This window comes from Taudactylus pleione, unplaced genomic scaffold (assembly GCF_031769625.1).
Source record: "Taudactylus pleione unplaced genomic scaffold, aTauple2 ptg000066l, whole genome shotgun sequence".
Classification (NCBI taxonomy): Eukaryota; Metazoa; Chordata; class Amphibia; order Anura; family Myobatrachidae; genus Taudactylus; species Taudactylus pleione.
In genome coordinates this window covers 7,344,569-7,363,840 of record NW_028284468.1, presented here as the reverse complement: position 1 = coordinate 7,363,840, position 19,272 = coordinate 7,344,569, and the positions used below count along the sequence as shown (strand labels likewise).

Genomic DNA, 19,272 nt, shown 5'->3' with positions numbered 1-19,272 from the left:
TGATGGCACAACTATCTCTTCTAGCCCCAAAGTGCGCTGTCTTGGAATTATCCTGGACTCCTCCCTCTCCTACAAACCACATATCCAGAGCCTCTCACAGTCCTGTCATTTCCATCTCAAAAATATTTCCAAGATTAGACCCTTTCTCACCCAGGATGCCACCAAAACCCTTATACACTCACTGGTCATATCCAGATTGGACTACTGTAACCTCCTCCTATCTGGCCTCCCCAACTCCCATCTCTCTCCTCTCCAGTCTGTCCTCAATGCTGCTGCTTGACTCATCTTCCTCTCCAAATGCTCTACATCTGCCTCCCCTCTCCTACAAGCCCTCCACTGGCTCCCTTTCCCTTTTAGAACCCAATTCAAAGTTCTCACACTCACTTACAAAGCTCTCACCCATTCCTCTCCCATTTACATCTCTGACCTCATCTCCCTCCACTCTCATGTCCGCCCCCTTCGCTCAACTAATGCACGTCACCTCTCATGCCAACTGATTACTTCTTCCCACTCCCGCCTCCAAGATTTTGCCCATGCTGCTCCTGACCTTTGGAACTCTCTCCCTATCAGACTCTCCACCTCTTTACAATCCTTCAAACGGGCTCTCAAGACCCATTACTTCATCAAAGCCTCCCAGCTCCCATCCTAATGTGTTGCAACATGCTCCTTCCTCCCTGTTTACCCCATCTGTGTCACACCGGTTTGTCTGTCCCTCCCCTTTAGAATGTATGCTCTTACGAGCAGGGCCTCTACCCTCTTGTGCTTCTCCCTACTTTACTTTCATCTACTTCTTACCCCCCACCAGGGCACCTAACACTTGGTTGCTTACGCTCTGTTGCATATCTAGGTTTTATGGTCACTAATGTAGCAATGTATATTATCCATATTCTTGTACTATATTGTTCTGCAAGTCACTTGTCAAATTATTTGTTTATGTACTTTGTAAGGCGCTGCAGAACACTTGTGGCGCCATATAAATAAAGAATAATAATAATAATAATAATAATAATAGAGTAATGGTTATAAAGTAATGTTATAGAGTAATGGTTAGAATAATGTTATAGATATAGAGTAATGGTTATAGAGTAATGTTGTAGAGTAATGGTTATAGAGTAATGTTACAGATATAGAGTAATGTTATAGCGTAATGGTTATAGAGTAATGGTTATAGATATAGAGTAAGGGTTATAGAATAATGGTTAGAGTAATGGTTATAGATATAGAGTAAGGTTTATAGAATAATGGTTAGAGTAATGGTTACAGAGTAATGGTTATAGAGTAATGTTATAGCGTAATGGTTATAGAGTAATGGTTATAGATATAGAGTAAGGGTTATAGAATAATGGTTAGAGTAATGGTTATAGATATAGAGTAAGGGTTATAGAATAATGGTTAGAGTAATGGTTATAGATATAGAGTAAGGGTTATAGAATAATGGTTAGAGTAATGGTTATAGACGTTGCAGAGGCGAGCACATGTCTAGCACATAACTCACCTGCTGTTGAAGTTTGAATCAGTACTTCTAAAAGGATAACCCCACTTCTCTCCCGTTCCATCATTCACCTTGTATAAGCAATAAGGACCATTGAAAAGTCCAGCTACAGATGTTAAAAGGGAAATTGCAGCTCCAGCCATAGCCATGAAAGAGGAAATACCAGACAGCAGCATCTGGAGCAAAAATAATATTATTTATCTCATGCGATTTCATTGATATTTAGAGTGCTATCCCATTCCCTCCAGCCCCAACTCATTGTCTATATTACTATGAGAGGCCCCCAGACTGGTCACACAAACCATTAGGCTTTACCCAGTATTAATCCTGCTACAAGTTTAAGATTTTTGTTTAGTGAAGGAGAGGAGAGACAAGGTTCGGTTCCTGATGAGCTTGGATCACTATCACCCCCCCCCCTGGCCCCTGTACAGATACTGTGCACTCCAGGCTCCTCTATCGCCAGCTTCATTCTTCCTGACTCCATGTTTTCAGCAGCCAGCCGCTTCCATGACGCCATTGCTGTTGGTAGTGGTTGACTGGATTAATGAGAAATTCCAGTGTAATTTGGAAAAATCCTGTGTTTGCCTGGAATAGCCCCAACCCCAGTGAGCATCACAAACAATGGTGACAGCTTAACTCTGCAACATTACTAACTCCACTCTGTTATTGGCACATCCAAATCCTACATTCATTCATCTTGGAAGTAAGTGCCTCTGACACTGCTGTAAGGGCCATTGTGTCTCCGTAACCGTCAACAAAGAGGATGATGTATCCATGGGCCCTTTACTCAAGAAAGCCCTGGGGACAGGGAGATGTTTGCTTTTAGAGTGGCTTTCAACCAATGGCAACAATTATAGTAGTCTCCACAAATCCTAATTACCATTATTGATCATTAAGAAAATGGATATAACAAAAGGTAGAGATAGTGATCACCAGATCAGGTTTGCTATTCACTTTACTTATAGACCTGATTTCAGAAGGCTAGGCTAGATTGTAAGCTCCTAGGAGCAGGGTCCTCCTCCCTTCTGTCTCACAGCTCTCTTCTCTAGCACTTCTATGACAACCTTCACCTTCCCAGCTGTATTGTGTATGGAGAATTGTGTTGCTAATTGTTACTTGTGATCTGTTTATAAGTTGGTTACTGTATTGTAATGTAATGTTCTGTGTACCCTTTACTGTATGTACGGCGCTGCGGACCTCTTGTGGGGCCCTATAAATAAAATGTAATAATAATAATACCGCTCTATTCTATCTCATGAACAACAGTGAGATTATTCTCAAGTTGTGGAAACAGCAGGAAGTAACTGGAATGAGCTTCTGCCAGGTGACATCAGCTATCAATGGGCACGATTTAATTCAGCGCGATGTAAATAGCGCCGGGAGATAGCTCCCGGAGCTATTCAATTCATCGCGCTGTTAGGTCGGGGAAGGCTCGTTATCGCGCCTTAAACAGGGTGTTTAGGCGCGATAACGGGCATTCCCCGACCTAACTTCCCGGTGCGAGGCTGTTTTCCCGGCGCTAAGTGCAGAAAACAGCCTTGCGCCGGGACTTTTGTCGGATTTCTTCTCTCATCCCCGGAGGGATGAGAGAAGAAATCATTAGTCGGACTTGTCAGCGCGGTGTATTGAATAGCTCCGGGAGCTCACTCCTGGAGCTATTTACATCGCACTGAATAGAATCGAGCCCATTGATCAGGATACTGCATCTCCCGTTAGCAGCTAGTGCTATGGCAGATGATTCTTCCCAGTTCAATAATACTTTTGACACCTGGGGGTATATTTACTAATGTGCGGGTTTTTAGAAGTGGAGCTGTTGCCCATAGCAACCAATCAGATTCTAGCTACTATCTTCTAGAAGGTGCTAAATTAATGCGAAGTAGAATCTGATTGGTTGCTATGGGCATTATATCCACTTCTAAAAACCCACACTTTAGTAAATATACCCCCTGATGTCCTACAAAAAGCGTCAGTGTCATAATACAAGCATGGTGTTGTATCCAGGAGACTGCAAACCTTGTAAATCAGCAATATTGAAGACTATTCAGCATGTTTCAAGGAAGGTGGTTTATTTACTAACGTGCGAGTTTTTAGAAGTGGAGTTGTTGCCCATAGCAACCAATCAAATTCTACTTATCAGTTATCTAGCACCTTCTAGAAAATAATACATAGAATCTGATTGGTTGCTATGGGCAATATCTCCACTTCTAAAACCCCCAACTTTAGTAAATATACCCCAAAATACATTATCTGAGCATATACTAAGGCCCGGGATGTAGTTAATGCTGGAATGCCGGCTAGGGAGTTATGAGAGGCGGCAAGATACCGACGCCTGTCATAATCCCGATGCCGGAATGCAGAACGACGCATGCCCGAACGAGGTAAGTACGGATGCCCGGCCTCTTAGCCGCGGGGGGGAGGGGGGGTTAGGTTTAGGACACCCCAGGGGGACTTAGGGTTAGACTTGGGGAAGGGGGGGTTAGGGGTATGCACCCCCCGGGGTGGGTTAGGCTAGGGGAAGGGGGACTTAGGGTGAGGCACCCCCCGGGGTGGGTTAGGCTAGGGGAAGGGGCGTTAGGGATAGGCACCCCCCAGGGTTAGGTTTAGTGTGCTGGGAGGGGGGGTTAGGTTTAGGCACTAACGGAGGGAGGTTAGGGTTAGGCACTAGGGGGGAATGTTAAGGTTTGGCACCCCTAAAGGAGGGTTAGCTGTACTTACCTCCGCTGTCGGGATTTCCTCCCTTCGGCCAGCTGCTGTCGGGATTTGAACCGGCAGCCTTACAGCCGCCAGCAATACAATCCCATTCCCTAAGGCCAGACCTGCTTGCTGCCCAGAGGAACCTCATCTCCTGTTATTAGCTACACAGCATCCAGCTCTCGGAGTCCATCTGTCTCTCTGGTCTCTGGCTGCTCTATCCTGCAGCTAGATTAGCATTAGTGATACTCTGCAATGCTGTAGTAGCAATCTGTAACACCAGTGATTTTTACTTCAGTGGTACTTAATGGTACGCAGTACTGGCTCCTTGTGTCTGGTACCATTGTTAGTTCTTATAACTAGTGCCCAAAAAGGAAGAAATCAGCAAAAAAATGTAAATAAAAAAATGAATAAAATAAGTGGCCAGAGTGTGGAAACTACTATAAATCTGTGATCAGCTTGTAGCTTTAGGTGAGTACCATTACCTTCTTTCATAGAAATAAAGTACTGTCTGAAGCAATTGGCGACACTGATTGTGTACAGGGCACAATATGGAATTGATTCAATTAGCCGCTAATTAGCTATGGCCACGAGTTAGTGAGGCTATGTGCTGCGCTTACGGTACCCCCGGACCCGCGGAGAGATCAGGACACAAGGGGGATAGAGCTGCAGTGTCGTTGCCAGCATTTCCACGCAACTCACCCCCCATGTGTCTAAGGACTGATACACACTTGGACAATATTGGCACGATTTGCCGTATCAGCGTGATAAATCGTGGACGGGAAAGGCACATGGGCCCCTCCTCTCTTAATACACCCCTGGTACTGAAGTGATCAGTGACTGTCATTTGCACGGTCACAACAAGTCAGTTTGTCACATTTCTGTCCTGCTGCACTGTAAATGTGAAGTGGAAGAGCCTAGGAGCAGCAGCTCAGGCGTGAAGCTGTAGGCCACACAAGCTCTCAGATTGGGAGTGCTGAAAGCTAAAAAGCGAGTAAGAGTCACCTGTCATTGGTTGCAACAATCTGCACCAGACCACCACTGGAAGCCACATCAGCACAACAACTATTTATCTTGGGGCATTGTGGCTGAGCAGCTGCACACAAGCCTCAATACACCATGTGCAATGCCAATTGTCAGCTGGAGCAGTGTAAAGCACTTTTGAGAGATGTATCATCTGCCATTCTGATGGACAAATCTAGGTTTGGCAGAGGTGGATGTTAGGAGTATACATCCAGCTGAATGTGTACTCCCAACCAGAGGCGGCTTCGGCACAGTCCAAAATTCAAATTGGGGAGCTACACCAACTGCCAGTGAGTCCCAGTCAGTGATGTTTGGCAGCATTTGGGGTGGCAGTTGGTGTGGCTCCCCTATTTGAATGTTGTACTGTACTGCAGCCTCACCTCTGGAGCCTCCACTGCTCCCAACTGTAAGAATCCGTTCAGGTGGAATAATGGTTTAGGCCCCTTAGTTCTAATGAAGGGAATTCTCAATGCAACAACATACAATGGCACTCTACAGAAGTGCGTGTGTCCAATTTTGTGGTTTGAGGAAGACCCATTCCTGTTTCTGTATGACATTGCTGGCGTGCCTAATGCCCTTTCCTGTTTCTGCATGACATTGCTGGTGTGCCTAAGGTCCTTTACTGTTTCTGCATGACATTGCTGGTGTGCCTAAGGTCCGTTCCTGTTTCTGCATGACATTGCTGGTGTGCCTAAGGTCCGTTCCTCTTTCTGCATGACATTGCTGGTGTGCCTAAGGTCCTTTCCTGTTTCTGCATGACATTGCTGGCGTGCCTAATGCCCTTTCCTGTTTCTGCATGACATTGCTGGCGTGCCTAAGGTCCTTTACTGTTTCTGCATGACATTGCTGGTGTGCCTAAGGTCCGTTCCTGTTTCTGCATGACATTGCTGGTGTGCCTAAGGCCCTTTCCTGTTTCTGCATGACATTGCTGGTGTGCCTAAGGCCCTTTCCTGTTTCTGCATGACATTGCTGGTGTGCCTAAGGTCCGCTCCTGTTTCTGCATGACATTGCTGGCGTGCCTAATGCCCTTTCCTGTTTCTGCATGACATTGCTGGTGTGCCTAAGGTCCTTTACTGTTTCTGCATGACATTGCTGGTGTGCCTAAGGTCCGTTCCTGTTTCTGCATGACATTGCTGGCGTGCCTAAGGTCCTTTCCTGTTTCTGCATGACATTGCTGGTGTGCCTAAGGTCCTTTCCTGTTTCTGCATGACATTGCTGGTGTGCCTAATGCCCTTTCCTGTTTCTGCATGACATTGCTGGTGTGCCTAATGCCCTTTCCTGTTTCTGCATGACATTGCTGGTGTGCCTAAGGTCCGTTCCTGTTTCTGCATGACATTGCTGGTGTGCCTAAGGTCCTTTCCTGTATCTGCATGACATTGCTGGTGTGCCTAAGGTCCTTTCCTGTTTCTGCATGACATTGCTGGTGTGCCTAAGGTCCTTTCCTGTTTCTGCATGACATTGCTGGTGTGCCTAATGCCCTTTCCAGTTTCTGCATGACATTGCTGGTGTGCCTAAGGCCCTTTCCTGTTTCTGCATGACATTGCTGGTGTGCCTAAGGCCCTTTCCTGTTTCTGCATGACATTGCTGGTGTGCCTAATGCCCTTTCCTGTTTCTGCATGACATTGCTGGTGTGCCTAAGGCCCTTTCCTGTTTCTGCATGACATTGCTGGTGTGCCTAAGGTCCTTTCCTGTTTCTGCATGACATTGCTGGTGTGCCTAATGCCCTTTCCTGTTTCTGCATGACATTGCTGGTGTGCCTAAGGTCCGTTCCTGTTTCTGCATGACATTGCTGGCGTGCCTAAGGTCCTTTCCTGTTTCTGCATGATATCGCTGGCGTGCCTAAGGCCCTTTCCTGTTTCTGCATGACATTGCTGGCGTGCCTAATGCCCTTTCCTGTTTCTGCATGACAATGCTGGCGTGCCTAAGGCCCTTTCCTGTTTCTGCATGACATTGCTGGCGTGCCTAAGGTCCTTTCCTGTTTCTGCATGACATTGCTGGTGTGCCTAAGGTCCGTTCCTGTTTCTGCATGACATTGCTGGTGTGCCTAAGGTCCTTTCCTGTTTCTGCATGACATTGCTGGTGTGCCTAAGGTCCTTTCCTGTTTCTGCATGACATTGCTGGTGTGCCTAATGCCCTTTCCTGTTTCTGCATGACATTGCTGGTGTGCCTAATGCCCTTTCCTGTTTCTGCATGACATTGCTGGTGTGCCTAAGGTCCTTTCCTGTTTCTGCATGACATTGCTGGTGTGCCTAAGGTCCTTTCCTGTTTCTGCATGACATTGCTGGTGTGCCTAAGGTCCTTTCCTGTTTCTGCATGACATTGCTGGTGTGCCTAAGGCCCTTTCCTGTTTCTGCATGACATTGCTGGTGTGCCTAATGCCCTTTCCTGTTTCTGCATGACATTGCTGGTGTGCCTAAGGCCCTTTCCTGTTTCTGCATGACATTGCTGGTGTGCCTAAGGTCCTTTCCTGTTTCTGCATGACATTGCTGGTGTGCCTAATGCCCTTTCCTGTTTCTGCATGACATTGCTGGTGTGCCTAAGGTCCGTTCCTGTTTCTGCATGACATTGCTGGTGTGCCTAAGGTCCTTTCCTGTTTCTGCATGACATCGCTGGCGTGCCTAAGGTCCTTTCCTGTTTCTGCATGACATCGCTGGCGTGCCTAAGGCCCTTTCCTGTTTCTGCATGACATTGCTGGTGTGCCTAATGCCCTTTCCTGTTTCTGCATGACATCGCTGGCGTGCCTAAGGCCCTTTCCTGTTTCTGCATGACATTGCTGGTGTGCCTAAGGTCCTTTCCTGTATCTGCATGACATTGCTGGTGTGCCTAAGGTCCGTTCCTGTTTCTGCATGACATTGCTGGTGTGCCTAAGGTCCTTTCCTGTTTCTGCATGACATTGCTGGTGTGCCTAAGGTCCTTTCCTGTTTCTGCATGACATTGCTGGTGTGCCTAATGCCCTTTCCTGTTTCTGCATGACATTGCTGGTGTGCCTAATGCCCTTTCCTGTTTCTGCATGACATTGCTGGTGTGCCTAATGCCCTTTCCTGTTTCTGCATGACATTGCTGGTGTGCCTAAGGTCCTTTCCTGTTTCTGCATGACATTGCTGGTGTGCCTAAGGTCCGTTCCTGTTTCTGCATGACATTGCTGGTGTGCCTAAGGTCCGTTCCTGTTTCTGCATGACATTGCTGGTGTGCCTAATGCCCTTTCCTGTTTCTGCATGACATTGCTGGTGTGCCTAAGGTCCGTTCCTGTTTCTGTATGACATTGCTGGTGTGCCTAAGGTCCGTTCCTGTTTCTGCATGACATTGCTGGTGTGCCTAATGCCCTTTCCTGTTTCTGCATGACATTGCTGGTGTGCCTAAGGTCCGTTCCTGTTTCTGCATGACATTGCTGGTGTGCCTAAGGTCCTTTCCTGTTTCTGAATGACATTGCTGGCGTGCCTAAGGCCCTTTCCTGTTTCTGCATGACATTGCTGGTGTGCCTAAGGTCCTTTCCTGTTTCTGCATGACATTGCTGGTGTGCCTAAGGTCCTTTCCTGTTTCTGCATGACATTGCTGGTGTGCCTAATGCCCTTTCCTGTTTCTGCATGACATTGCTGGTGTGCCTAAGGCCTTTTCCTGTTTCTGCATGACATTGCTGGTGTGCCTAAGGTCCTTTCCTCTTTCTGCATGACATTGCTGGCGTGCCTAAGGCCCTTTCCTGTTTCTGCATGACATTGTTGGTGTGCCTAAGGCCCTTTCCTGTTTCTGTATGACATTGCTGGTGTGCCTAAAGCCCTTTCCTGTTTCTGTATGACATTGCTGGTGTGCCTAAGGTCCTTTCCTGTTTCTGCATGACATTGCTGGTGTGCCTAAGGTCCTTTCCTGTTTCTGCATGACATTGCTGGCATGCCTAAGGCCCTTTCCTGTTTCTGCATGACATTGCTGGTGTGCCTAATGCCCTTTCCTGTTTCTGCATGACATTGCTGGTGTGCCTAAGGTCCGTTCCTGTTTCTGTATGACATTGCTGGTGTGCCTAAGGTCCGTTCCTGTTTCTGCATGACATTGCTGGTGTGCCTAATGCCCTTTCCTGTTTCTGCATGACATTGCTGGTGTGCCTAAGGTCCGTTCCTGTTTCTGCATGACATTGCTGGTGTGCCTAAGGTCCTTTCCTGTTTCTGAATGACATTGCTGGCATGCCTAAGGCCCTTTCCTGTTTCTGAATGACATTGCTGGTGTGCCTAAAGTTTAACCATCATCCGCATGGACATATACTGTTCAGAGGACATTTTTTCTTCGTTCTCTATTGTAGACTTAAATGCCATAAGTCACATTATTTATATAATTCTGGAGAAAATGTGATAAAAGCTTCCTCCACTACTTACGTCACAGCGAGGTCCACAGCAGGACAAGCCTTTCACTTTAAACCCAGCAACTGTGATTTGTATACCAGCCAGTAAAACCTCAAAGTAAAAATAAAATATATTAAATGTACTTTATACAGAGTAAGCAGATTTTATCATGTGTACATTATCTGTGCCTTGATGGTGCCCAGTTGTGCTCATGAGCAATGTTGTTGATGTGGTGATTTACAAAATCACAATGACATTGATAACTTTTAAGCTGATGTGTGGTCCCTCTGTCACGGCTCTCAGCCAATCAGCATTAAGCCTATTGAAAATGCACACAGAAGAAAAAGAAGATGGCACCCGCCATCCCCCGCCGCCTGACACCGCCGGCACCCCCCACTGCCGACACTGCCGGCACCCCCACTGGCAGCATTCCTGGCTGCCGACACCACTGCTGCTAACACTGCCGGCACCCCTGCACTGCTGCCCCCATACTGAGGACACCGTCAGCAACCCCCACACTGCCGACACTCCCATATTGAGGACACCACCAGCACCCCTGCACTGCTGACACTGTCAGCACACATGCACTGAGGACACCACTGGCACCCCCACTCTGCCGACACCCTGCATTAAGAACACCCTGCACTGCCGACACAGCAAACCTGCACTGAGGCTATCGCTGGCACCCCCGCTCTGCCGACACCGCCGGTACCCTTCACTGAGAACATTGCCAGCACCGCAGCACTGTCATTCCATGTACTGAAGACACAGCCAGCAACCCCCGCACTGCCGTCACAGCCAGCAAACCTGCACTAAAGGCACCGCTGGCACCCCCAACATCACCGGTACCCTTCACTGAGGACACTGCCAGCACTGCCATTCCATGTACTGAGGACAAAGTCAGCAACCCCGCTCTGCCGACACTGCTGTCACAGTACGTGCACTATTGGTGTATCCAACCCACATTGTATAACACACTGTATCCGTGTTGGAAATTAGAAGCTGAACTGCCACATGTTAGTGCCGCCCACTGTGTCACTTAGCTTAGTCAGCCAGCTAGCTGGTTGCAACCTTTTGGCCTTAACTAGATGAAGCAAATAATATTGTGAGGTGGTCAAAATTTATTGGAGATTACTGGAAATAAAAAAACAGACCAATTTTGTGTGATTTTAGCTGTTTTTATGTTTGTTAAGAAAAAATCCAGATCCAAAATCAAAACACGAAAACAAAACACGGAGTTGAGGTTTTTGCAAAACCAATCCAGATCCAAAACCAGGGGGGATCCAGATCCAAAACCAAAACACAAGGGTCGGTGCACATCTCTTTTCATTATACATAGGTTAGTAGGTACGTAATGCCAAAATATAAATAGATCAAGCATGAAAGAACCAAATGTGTAAAATATTTTAAAACAACAAAGAAGGTTGCACCTAAAAATCATAAGAAGATATTGAAAAGACTTCCCCAATTCCACATAAACTCTCATCTATTTCCCTCCCAAAACAAACCACAATACTGCTGACTAATTACTCCTTGGCCGATATAAATCCGGTACCTGAATTATATATTCGAATTCATTGTACTCTCTGTAATACACAGCTTGTAGAGTTTCATGAGTATATGTCATCAAGGGGTAAATTTACTAGGTAGCGCTTTTCAAAGTCAATTTACTTAGCCCCTGCAGTATTAAATACTGAGTCCATCATATGACACAATGAGAGCTCCATGATAAAGCGTGTACACACCACACCATAGTGCAGAGGTTCCCAAACTCCGCCATTACAGTCCAGTTTTTAAGTATATCCATGCTTGAGCACAGGTGACTTAATTAGCACCTTAGTCAGTTTGATTTAATCGTCTGGACTCAAGCATGGATATCCTTAAAACATGGGGCCTGATTCAGTAGCGATCACAACTGGGATTACACAGACAATGCCATACGCAGCTTGGGCTTTCACTGCGAGCGATGAGGTTAACAATTCCTGAGTAGGGTCAGACCTTGTGCAAATGTGTGTGAGGCTCTGACGGTACTCGATAGTACCGATGGTTTCGCAGTCTTGCTAAGTACTACGGATGTGTGTAAGGTAAAGTGGGCATCATTATGTTAGGCTGCATATAGCATTGCGATTGAAATCATTAGCATATCTTCGCAGTGAGACTGCATGCATGATCACAATAGCGATCCTTGCTGAATCAGGCCCTTGGACTTTAAAGGCGGAGTTTGGGAAACTCTGCGATAGTAGCCAATGGACAAATATAGTTGCATCTATTACACATAGGAGTTTGAGAGCGCATACATTCAGCCACTCTTTAGATTTAGAATAACAGTCGGAAGTCTAATTTCATGAGGCTACTGATCGCTAACCATAGTAGATAACATAAGAGGACAGCAGTGCATCAGCACACAGCCAACGCACGTTTCACAGTTTGCTTTCTCAAGGCTATAGCCATTGGTTACTGGGGCTTAATTAGTGTTCCTTATTTAGGAGTGTCTTGACCATTGGCGTAACTACAGTTGCTATGGGGCCCGCGGCCTGGGGGGGCCCGAGTGCAAGCAATCTTATTTTTTTTAAATTTAAAGTTTATTTAATCTGGTGTGGGCCCCCTGTTCCCTCTGTAGTTATGCGGCAGCCACCGAAGGTTTAAACCGCACTGGAGGCAGGCCCGGCCAGGAGAAGGAGTCCAGCAATGAGAGGTGAGCCGCCCGCAGCCGCCCGCTACAAGACTCGCGAGATAACGACAATGACGTCATCATTTCGCGAGTGACGGTCCAGGAAGGAGAGGAGACGGTGCGTATAGGCAGGTAAGAGCATGGCAACCGCTCTCCCCACACCACCTGGGCCCGGGCACTCCGACCATTACCGCTGCTGACCCGCAGACCGCAGCTGCATTCAGTGGCGGGCTGGGCTGGGGGGGCAGAGTGCCATGTGCCCCCCGGGCCGCAGCGCCATGTTGGCCGCGGGCAGTCTTTGTCACTGTGACACAGGCTGCACCGTGCGTGTAGCGCTGACCAGACGGAATTCGGTCAGCGCTACACAGTGACAAACACACAGCCGCTGGCTCCGGCAGCTGTGTGTTTGTTTCAGCAGCTGATGAGAGTCTGTCAGACGCTCATTGGCTGCTGCTGCTCCCACTGCAGGAGCCATCTTCCAGCTCCCGCAGTGGGTAATGGGAGAGACGACATGATGTCATGACGTCTCTCCCATAATGCAAAGCGGCCCGGGAGGACGGACGGAGGAGCTGATAGCAGCGGCGGGACCAGGAGCGGGGTATCAGGTAAGTGTTTTTTTTTTTTTATTACGTGTGTCTCTACTGCGGGGGGGCTACTACTGGGGGCACTACAAGGAGGATTACTACTGGAGGCACTAAAAGGGGGTCTACTACTGGGGGCATTACAAGGGGGTGACTACTACTGCGGGCACTACAAGGGGGGGCTACTACTGGGGGCACTACAAGGGGGCTACTACTGGGGGCACTACAAGGGGAGAGCACTACTGGGTGCATTACAAGGGGGGGATTACTACTGGGGGCACTACAAGGGGGAGAGCACTACTGAGGGCACTACAAGGGGGGGAGCACTACTGGGGACATTACAAGGGGGGACTACTACTGGGGGCACTACAAGGGGGAGAGCACTACTGGGGGCACTGCAAGGGGGGGACTACTACTGGGGGCACTACAAGGGGGGACTACTACTGGGGGCACTACAAGGGGGGGACAACTACTGGGGGCACTACAAGCTACAAGGGGGGGACTACTACTGGGGGCACTGCACAGGGGGGACCACTACTGGGGGCACTATATAAGGGGCTTAATACTGGGGGCACAGGGGGCACTGCACAGGGGGGACCACTACTGGGGCGCTGTATAAGGGGCACTGCATAGGAAGATCACTACTAGGGGCACTACTGGTGGCCTGCATAAGGGGGTCCTCTCCTGGGGCACAGAGGGCACTGCATATGGGCACCACTACAGGGGGCTGCCCCATATCTTTATTTTTACTTTACATTAATCCCAAATGGAGCCGCCTCCTCCCTGGAACACTTGAGGGGGGGTGTGCCTAAGCAAGCACGTGCTCCGGGCACCCTGGCTACACGCTACTCCTCTGCCAGGGCCACCTGCATGTATTTGCCCCCCAGGCTAAAAGTTGCCAGCCAGCCCCTGGCTGCATTAGTCCTTTAGTGAGTCCAGGTGGACTGCTCCCCACAACACCCAGCTATTACCGCTGCTGCCTCCGGGCCGGGACACTACCATCTGCAGCAAGAAATGAGTCTTCACTGCAGATGATGGTGTCCAGGCCCGCGGTCAGCAGCGGTAATAGTTGTTACCATATGTAAAGCAGCACACAGTGTACAGGCATACCAGCGACATTGATTGCCTTAATAGGCTTTGTGCAGGAGAAGGTTTGTACATTGCATAAAAATGATAGTCAACGGTAAACTCGCCTCTAGTGCGGCACTAGGCATTACCACTGTGGTGGATACCTGACTTGGGGGGGACCCATTAGAAATTTTGCTATGGGGCCCACAGAGTTCTAGTTACACACCTCGTCTTGACATTAATCAATCTCACGCGTTCATGTAGCTGATTTTAATTAAACTCATCAGCTTATACTGTATCGTACATGAGAGAACATATATGCTTCTTCTAACAACTGTGCTAATTTAGAAAATGTTCACACGAGGGATGCTATGATATAAATCTTTTGAATGTATTTACTTTACGTCTGTGTCCCAGACGTTGACCGCATTAAATCTGTCAGCATCTACTTATAAGGAAGACAATGCTATAAATTAAGCAATGCACAATAGCTGTATGTAAGCACTCCATAAACCAACCGTGTTAAATTTACTAATTGCTGTGCCATAAATTAAATAGAATACGTACAGGGGTTTGTCGGAGTGCAAAAAAAGCTATAAATTAATAGAACGCACGCACGGCTTTGACAGATTGCCTAAAGCAATAAAATTACACGCTGCTAGAAACCAGCTACGGTGAACACTCTCTTACCCCACTGTGTCTTGCTTTAATTTGGAAGCTAACAAGGAGTACTTCCTTGTTAAATAAGTGCAACTACACATTATTAACATATAATATTTTCATGTACAAATCACAATATATTATATAGAGGTTTGGAAAAAAGCCAGAACACAGTCTAATAAATCTGGTTTGACTGGGTTTATATTAGGGATGTGCAGGCTCGGATAGGTTCGAGTTTGCACGTGGAGTTCGGATTTTTCCCTCCAAAAAAACGGAACTCAAAACGAGGCAAAACGTCATCTTACATGGACGAACATCATCATTCCTGGTCTTTTGTCCAGGAATGATGATGTTCGTCCATGTAAGATGACGTTTTGCCTCGTTCTGAGTTCCGTTTTTTTGGAGGGAAAAATCCGAACTCCACGTGCAAACTCGAACCTATCCGAGCCTGCACATCCCTAGTTTATATGTTACTGAGGACATGTATCTATATAAATGAGCATGACTACCAAATAAGACCTTATGGGGTCTATTTACTAAGCAGTGTTAGGAGACAGAGTGAAAAGTGATAAGGTACAAGCCAATTAGCTCCCAACTTACAGGCTGTGTTTGAGAAATGACAGTAGGGAGCTGATTGGCTGGCACCTTAGCACTTTCTTATCACTTTTCACTCTGTCTCCTAACACTGCTTAGTAAATAGACCCATATATTTTATACAGTAGTCTAGTATAAGCCAGGACACAATCTAATGAGACCTGAATGATTGTGTCCATGTGCTATTGAACACACACGTGTGCATATATTTGCCTGAATTAATTAATATGTGATCCATAACTAACATCTATAGGTGCATACTGCATACACACACAACAATTTTTTGAACGATTATCGTTAAACGATTTATATCCATATATTTTTGTTTTATTTATTTTTTTTAAAACGAGAGAAGCCATCTCTGACTTTGCTTAATGAACTTTATGCTTTAAAATTTACACTGGCAAATAATGATAAAGTTTCCTATTACATAGATGTTATATTATTTATCTATTTCCTCGCTAGTGTCACTATTGCCTTTTTTTTTCCTAAGTGGTATCTGACCACATAGCAGTTTGCTTTTGCTGACTTGTGGCAGGTGCGGATCAGTTTGGATTGTTAGAATATTTATTAGTTCAATACTCACCATGAGTCCTCCCGCCCAAACTCCCCGCATGCTTCCAGCGTACCTGCTGATTTGGTTCTTTCTCAGGTACAACCCATCAAGTTTGGGGTAGAGAAGGAAAAGGTTTGTAGCAATAGAAAGCAGGGCCAGGAGAATGAGGCAGAGGCCAATACTACGGGCGCACTTCTCTACGCACATGCCTTCAGAAGCACGCGGCTGAAAATATAAGGAATGGATACATCTATTTAAACACATGATTTCTAGTATGCACAACACACTGCACAAACAATAACTGCTACAAATTCTGGTTATTTTCAGTGACCATTTATTAATGGTACATTTACAGCAGAAACTAAAATTGTGTTCATTCTTAAGGGCTAAGATTAAAAACTCATGGTAAATTGGGACAGACTGCAGTTCTCATTGACAATAATGGTGACTGTGATCTGCAGTGTTATTCTGGGTATACACTGTCAGATAAAAGGTCTGTTATACCTATTTTCCACCAAAAACCCGGGTCCAACCTGGGTTTTTGGACATGGTTCCAACCCAGTTCAGACCCCGTTTACACTGCACCTTCGATCTGGGTTATTCTCAGGTCTGCCCTGCTAAACTTGTGAGGTCATATAAAGTGGGAGGTGACTGCTCCACAACCACCAATCAGCTCATTTTAGGCATGACCCAGGTCGAATAATCTGGGTTGCGCCGTTTACACTGCACCATTACCCAGGTCCATTCTGGGTCAGACACTGGTAGCTACAGTACCTGGGTTAGATTGCCGGGTCACTTGACCCGGGTTATTTTTCAGGGACCTTTTTACACTGAGCTGCGACCAGGGAAGACCCAGCAAAAACCCAGGTTTTTGCTCTGGTGTAAAAGGGGTATTTAGTCTGACAGACATTTTATCTGACAGCCTGATAATCCATCAGATATCATGGCCATACAGATATTTCACAGTGTATGGCCAAACGATATCTGCTGTCCTCCTCTGTGAAGGAACAGGGGAAATGATGCGCTCTTGGCCATGTCAGAGAACACACACCCAGATGGCGCTGACCAATAATCGGATCAGTCGGGTATGATGGAAGATATTTCATGCCCGATTGTCTGATCATAACTTATCGGTCACAGCCATACACTATGCAATTATTGGCCTAATCCGCTGATAATTATCTAGCCGGTAATTGCATAATGTATGTACTTCTGTAATCAGGCTAGATTGCCCCGACTGTTAAACCATAGGGAAACTGCCATTTTCCTACGGTTTTACCTCGGATAAGTAGATGCTATAGGGGCCCATTTATCACTGATCGCTTTTGCAATGCGACCAGGGCAAGCCAGTAACGCCCATGATTGCATTGCAAAAAGCGATCTCTTCAGCCGGATGTATCATCCCGGACATGCAGGGACCAGGGCTCTGAAAGGAACCCATCCCTGCGATGTCTCCGGAGAGCTGCCGACCACTGCAGGGGGTGGTGCACATGCACAGTCCCGTTGACTGCACCTGCACATTCGCCATAGTCGGGGAGGGTTCTGGCGGATCCCTCCGCCGGCTAATAGTGCGCAATGTAGCCCATAGGCTAGAGCGACTAACATCATCTTCAGATAGCGTTAGCTGCCAGGGCCAATATCTGGAATGCATCGCATTCCGGATATTGGTACATTTGGCAGCATTGCTTCCCCCATAGAAACCTATGGGGGAGGCGGCTGCCAGCGGTAATGGAGAGATCACAGCAGGCATCAGAGATACCTGCTGTGGTCCCTCCTTAATACATCCGGGGGATACTTAGTATTTGAGGTAAACCCCTGAAAAACGTGCGTTTTCGGGGATTTTACCTCAAATACATTTTGATAAATGGGCCCTTTAGTGAGAAATCCAAAGAAAATGTGATATTGGCTCACAGGGCCGTATATATCTAATTGGTGCAGCTGTAGGCACTGTGAGTGAATTCATCCAAAGTAATGCGGTCATTGGGGACATAGCTATAATCCGATTATAAATGTGCCTCCATATGTTGCATATGGAATCGGCTGAACGATGGTCGGGACGATCTGACACGTTTGATATCCAAATCAAATGATCCTAAGCAGTCATGACATGACAGAGCGATTATTGTTTATGTCCCTACATAGAAATCAATCCGAATGGTTGTTTCATCAGCTGATCTGAAGGATCATCGTCCAGTGTATGGCCAGCTTTAGTGATTGTGCAGCCCACAAGCTCATATTTCTTTGTGCAATACTCACTCCTGCTTTATTATTTACCAGGGAAAGGAGGTGGTTAGTTTAAGAAGAAGGAAAAAAAATAGAAAAGATCAAACAAAATATACATCCACCATTTTTATCCTGCCCTATGCAGGTGTCTAATATACCTATACAATAATGCAGCTGACTACAAAGGTAAAAAAAGAGTCACCGTCATGGAGAATATGCGGATGTGTGAAGTCTTGCATTAGCTTTCCGCGCATATAGAAGAATATTACCGGCAAAAAAAAAAATATATAGTTTGCACAATTCATTTAAAAATGGTTTATCGCGCCTATAGTATTACGTGCTAATTATACAGTGCAGAAATTATGTTAAGTACTGTATATGCCCCACATAATTAAACTTATGCTTTTCACAGAAAATGGTCAGTCTTTATTAGACATATTCTACTATTTGAACACCTTTAAATATATTATTATTCATTGGAGGAGTATATCAGTGGAGTTGCATTATGTGTTTTCATCTTTACATTAAAATAAGGACTTTTTCATAGTTATCTACTCTGTAGGTTTGACCTAAAAGCTGTGATGTCTCCTATTGAAATCATGGTTAACTTAGAGGGGATTTCTAATTGAATAGAAAAAGTCGCGGCCGGGCCGTGGGTTTTACATGCAGTAACATGGCATGTGGCCTAGTTTGTGGCTAATTGAATCTGCCTCTATTTTTCTATTATAGAGTCCTTATATTGTTGTACCTATAGTAATCCACATCATTTTTTATTGATTGGATTTCGTTATTTTTTATGGACTAATGCAGGGACAGGTACATTGAATCACCTGTACTAGGATGTCATCCAGATACAATTCAGATGAATCTTTAACACCTGAAATGAGGACTTGGCAGAAATGCTAATGTGAAGCTGGGAAATAAATGGTAAGATATATCCACCTTAGATATTATATATATATATGTGTAAGATCATTCATTCAAACTCACCTTTTTTATAAGAAGGACACTAATGAGGCTCTGTCACAACACTGTCGGGCAGCTACTCAGCAAAGGATTAGCTGGATGTCATCCACAATAATTCATAACCACTTTGCTTGGAAGACTTCCTCTTGTACTGTTATATATACACCCCCACTGAACCACAAATTTCCAATTTTAGCCTAGAATGAGGAAATTTAAAGCTCCATACAAAGTCAGTTACGCACATGTTTAGATGAGAATACAGATGCATTTCCCACAAGAGATTCATTTAAGTCTTATACGTTAATGTGTGTCCTTATCTTATCCAACTTATCTGATTTCACTGTTGGATATATGATCTAAGAATGAAAACCTTCCACTTATTGCTCTGAATACATTTTTTTTTTTTATAACCTAAAAAT

The 19,272-nt window shown here is 45.9% G+C and overlaps 1 protein-coding gene across 1 annotated transcript in view; it reads right to left on the bottom strand.

Moving 5' to 3' along the window:
* The window catches only part of TM4SF19 (transmembrane 4 L six family member 19), a 39,925-nt gene extending 24,054 nt beyond the window's left edge, over window positions 1-15,871 (bottom strand). Inside the window, exons 1-3 of the mRNA XM_088466842.1 lie at window positions 15,695-15,871; window positions 9,568-9,645; window positions 1,496-1,668 (exon numbers count right to left, since the gene is read on the bottom strand). Coding sequence (XP_088322968.1) covers window positions 1,496-1,668; window positions 9,568-9,645; window positions 15,695-15,871 — 428 coding nt within the window. The remainder of the gene's footprint in view (window positions 1-1,495; window positions 1,669-9,567; window positions 9,646-15,694) is intronic.
* Between the last annotated feature and the right edge of the window lie 3,401 nt (window positions 15,872-19,272).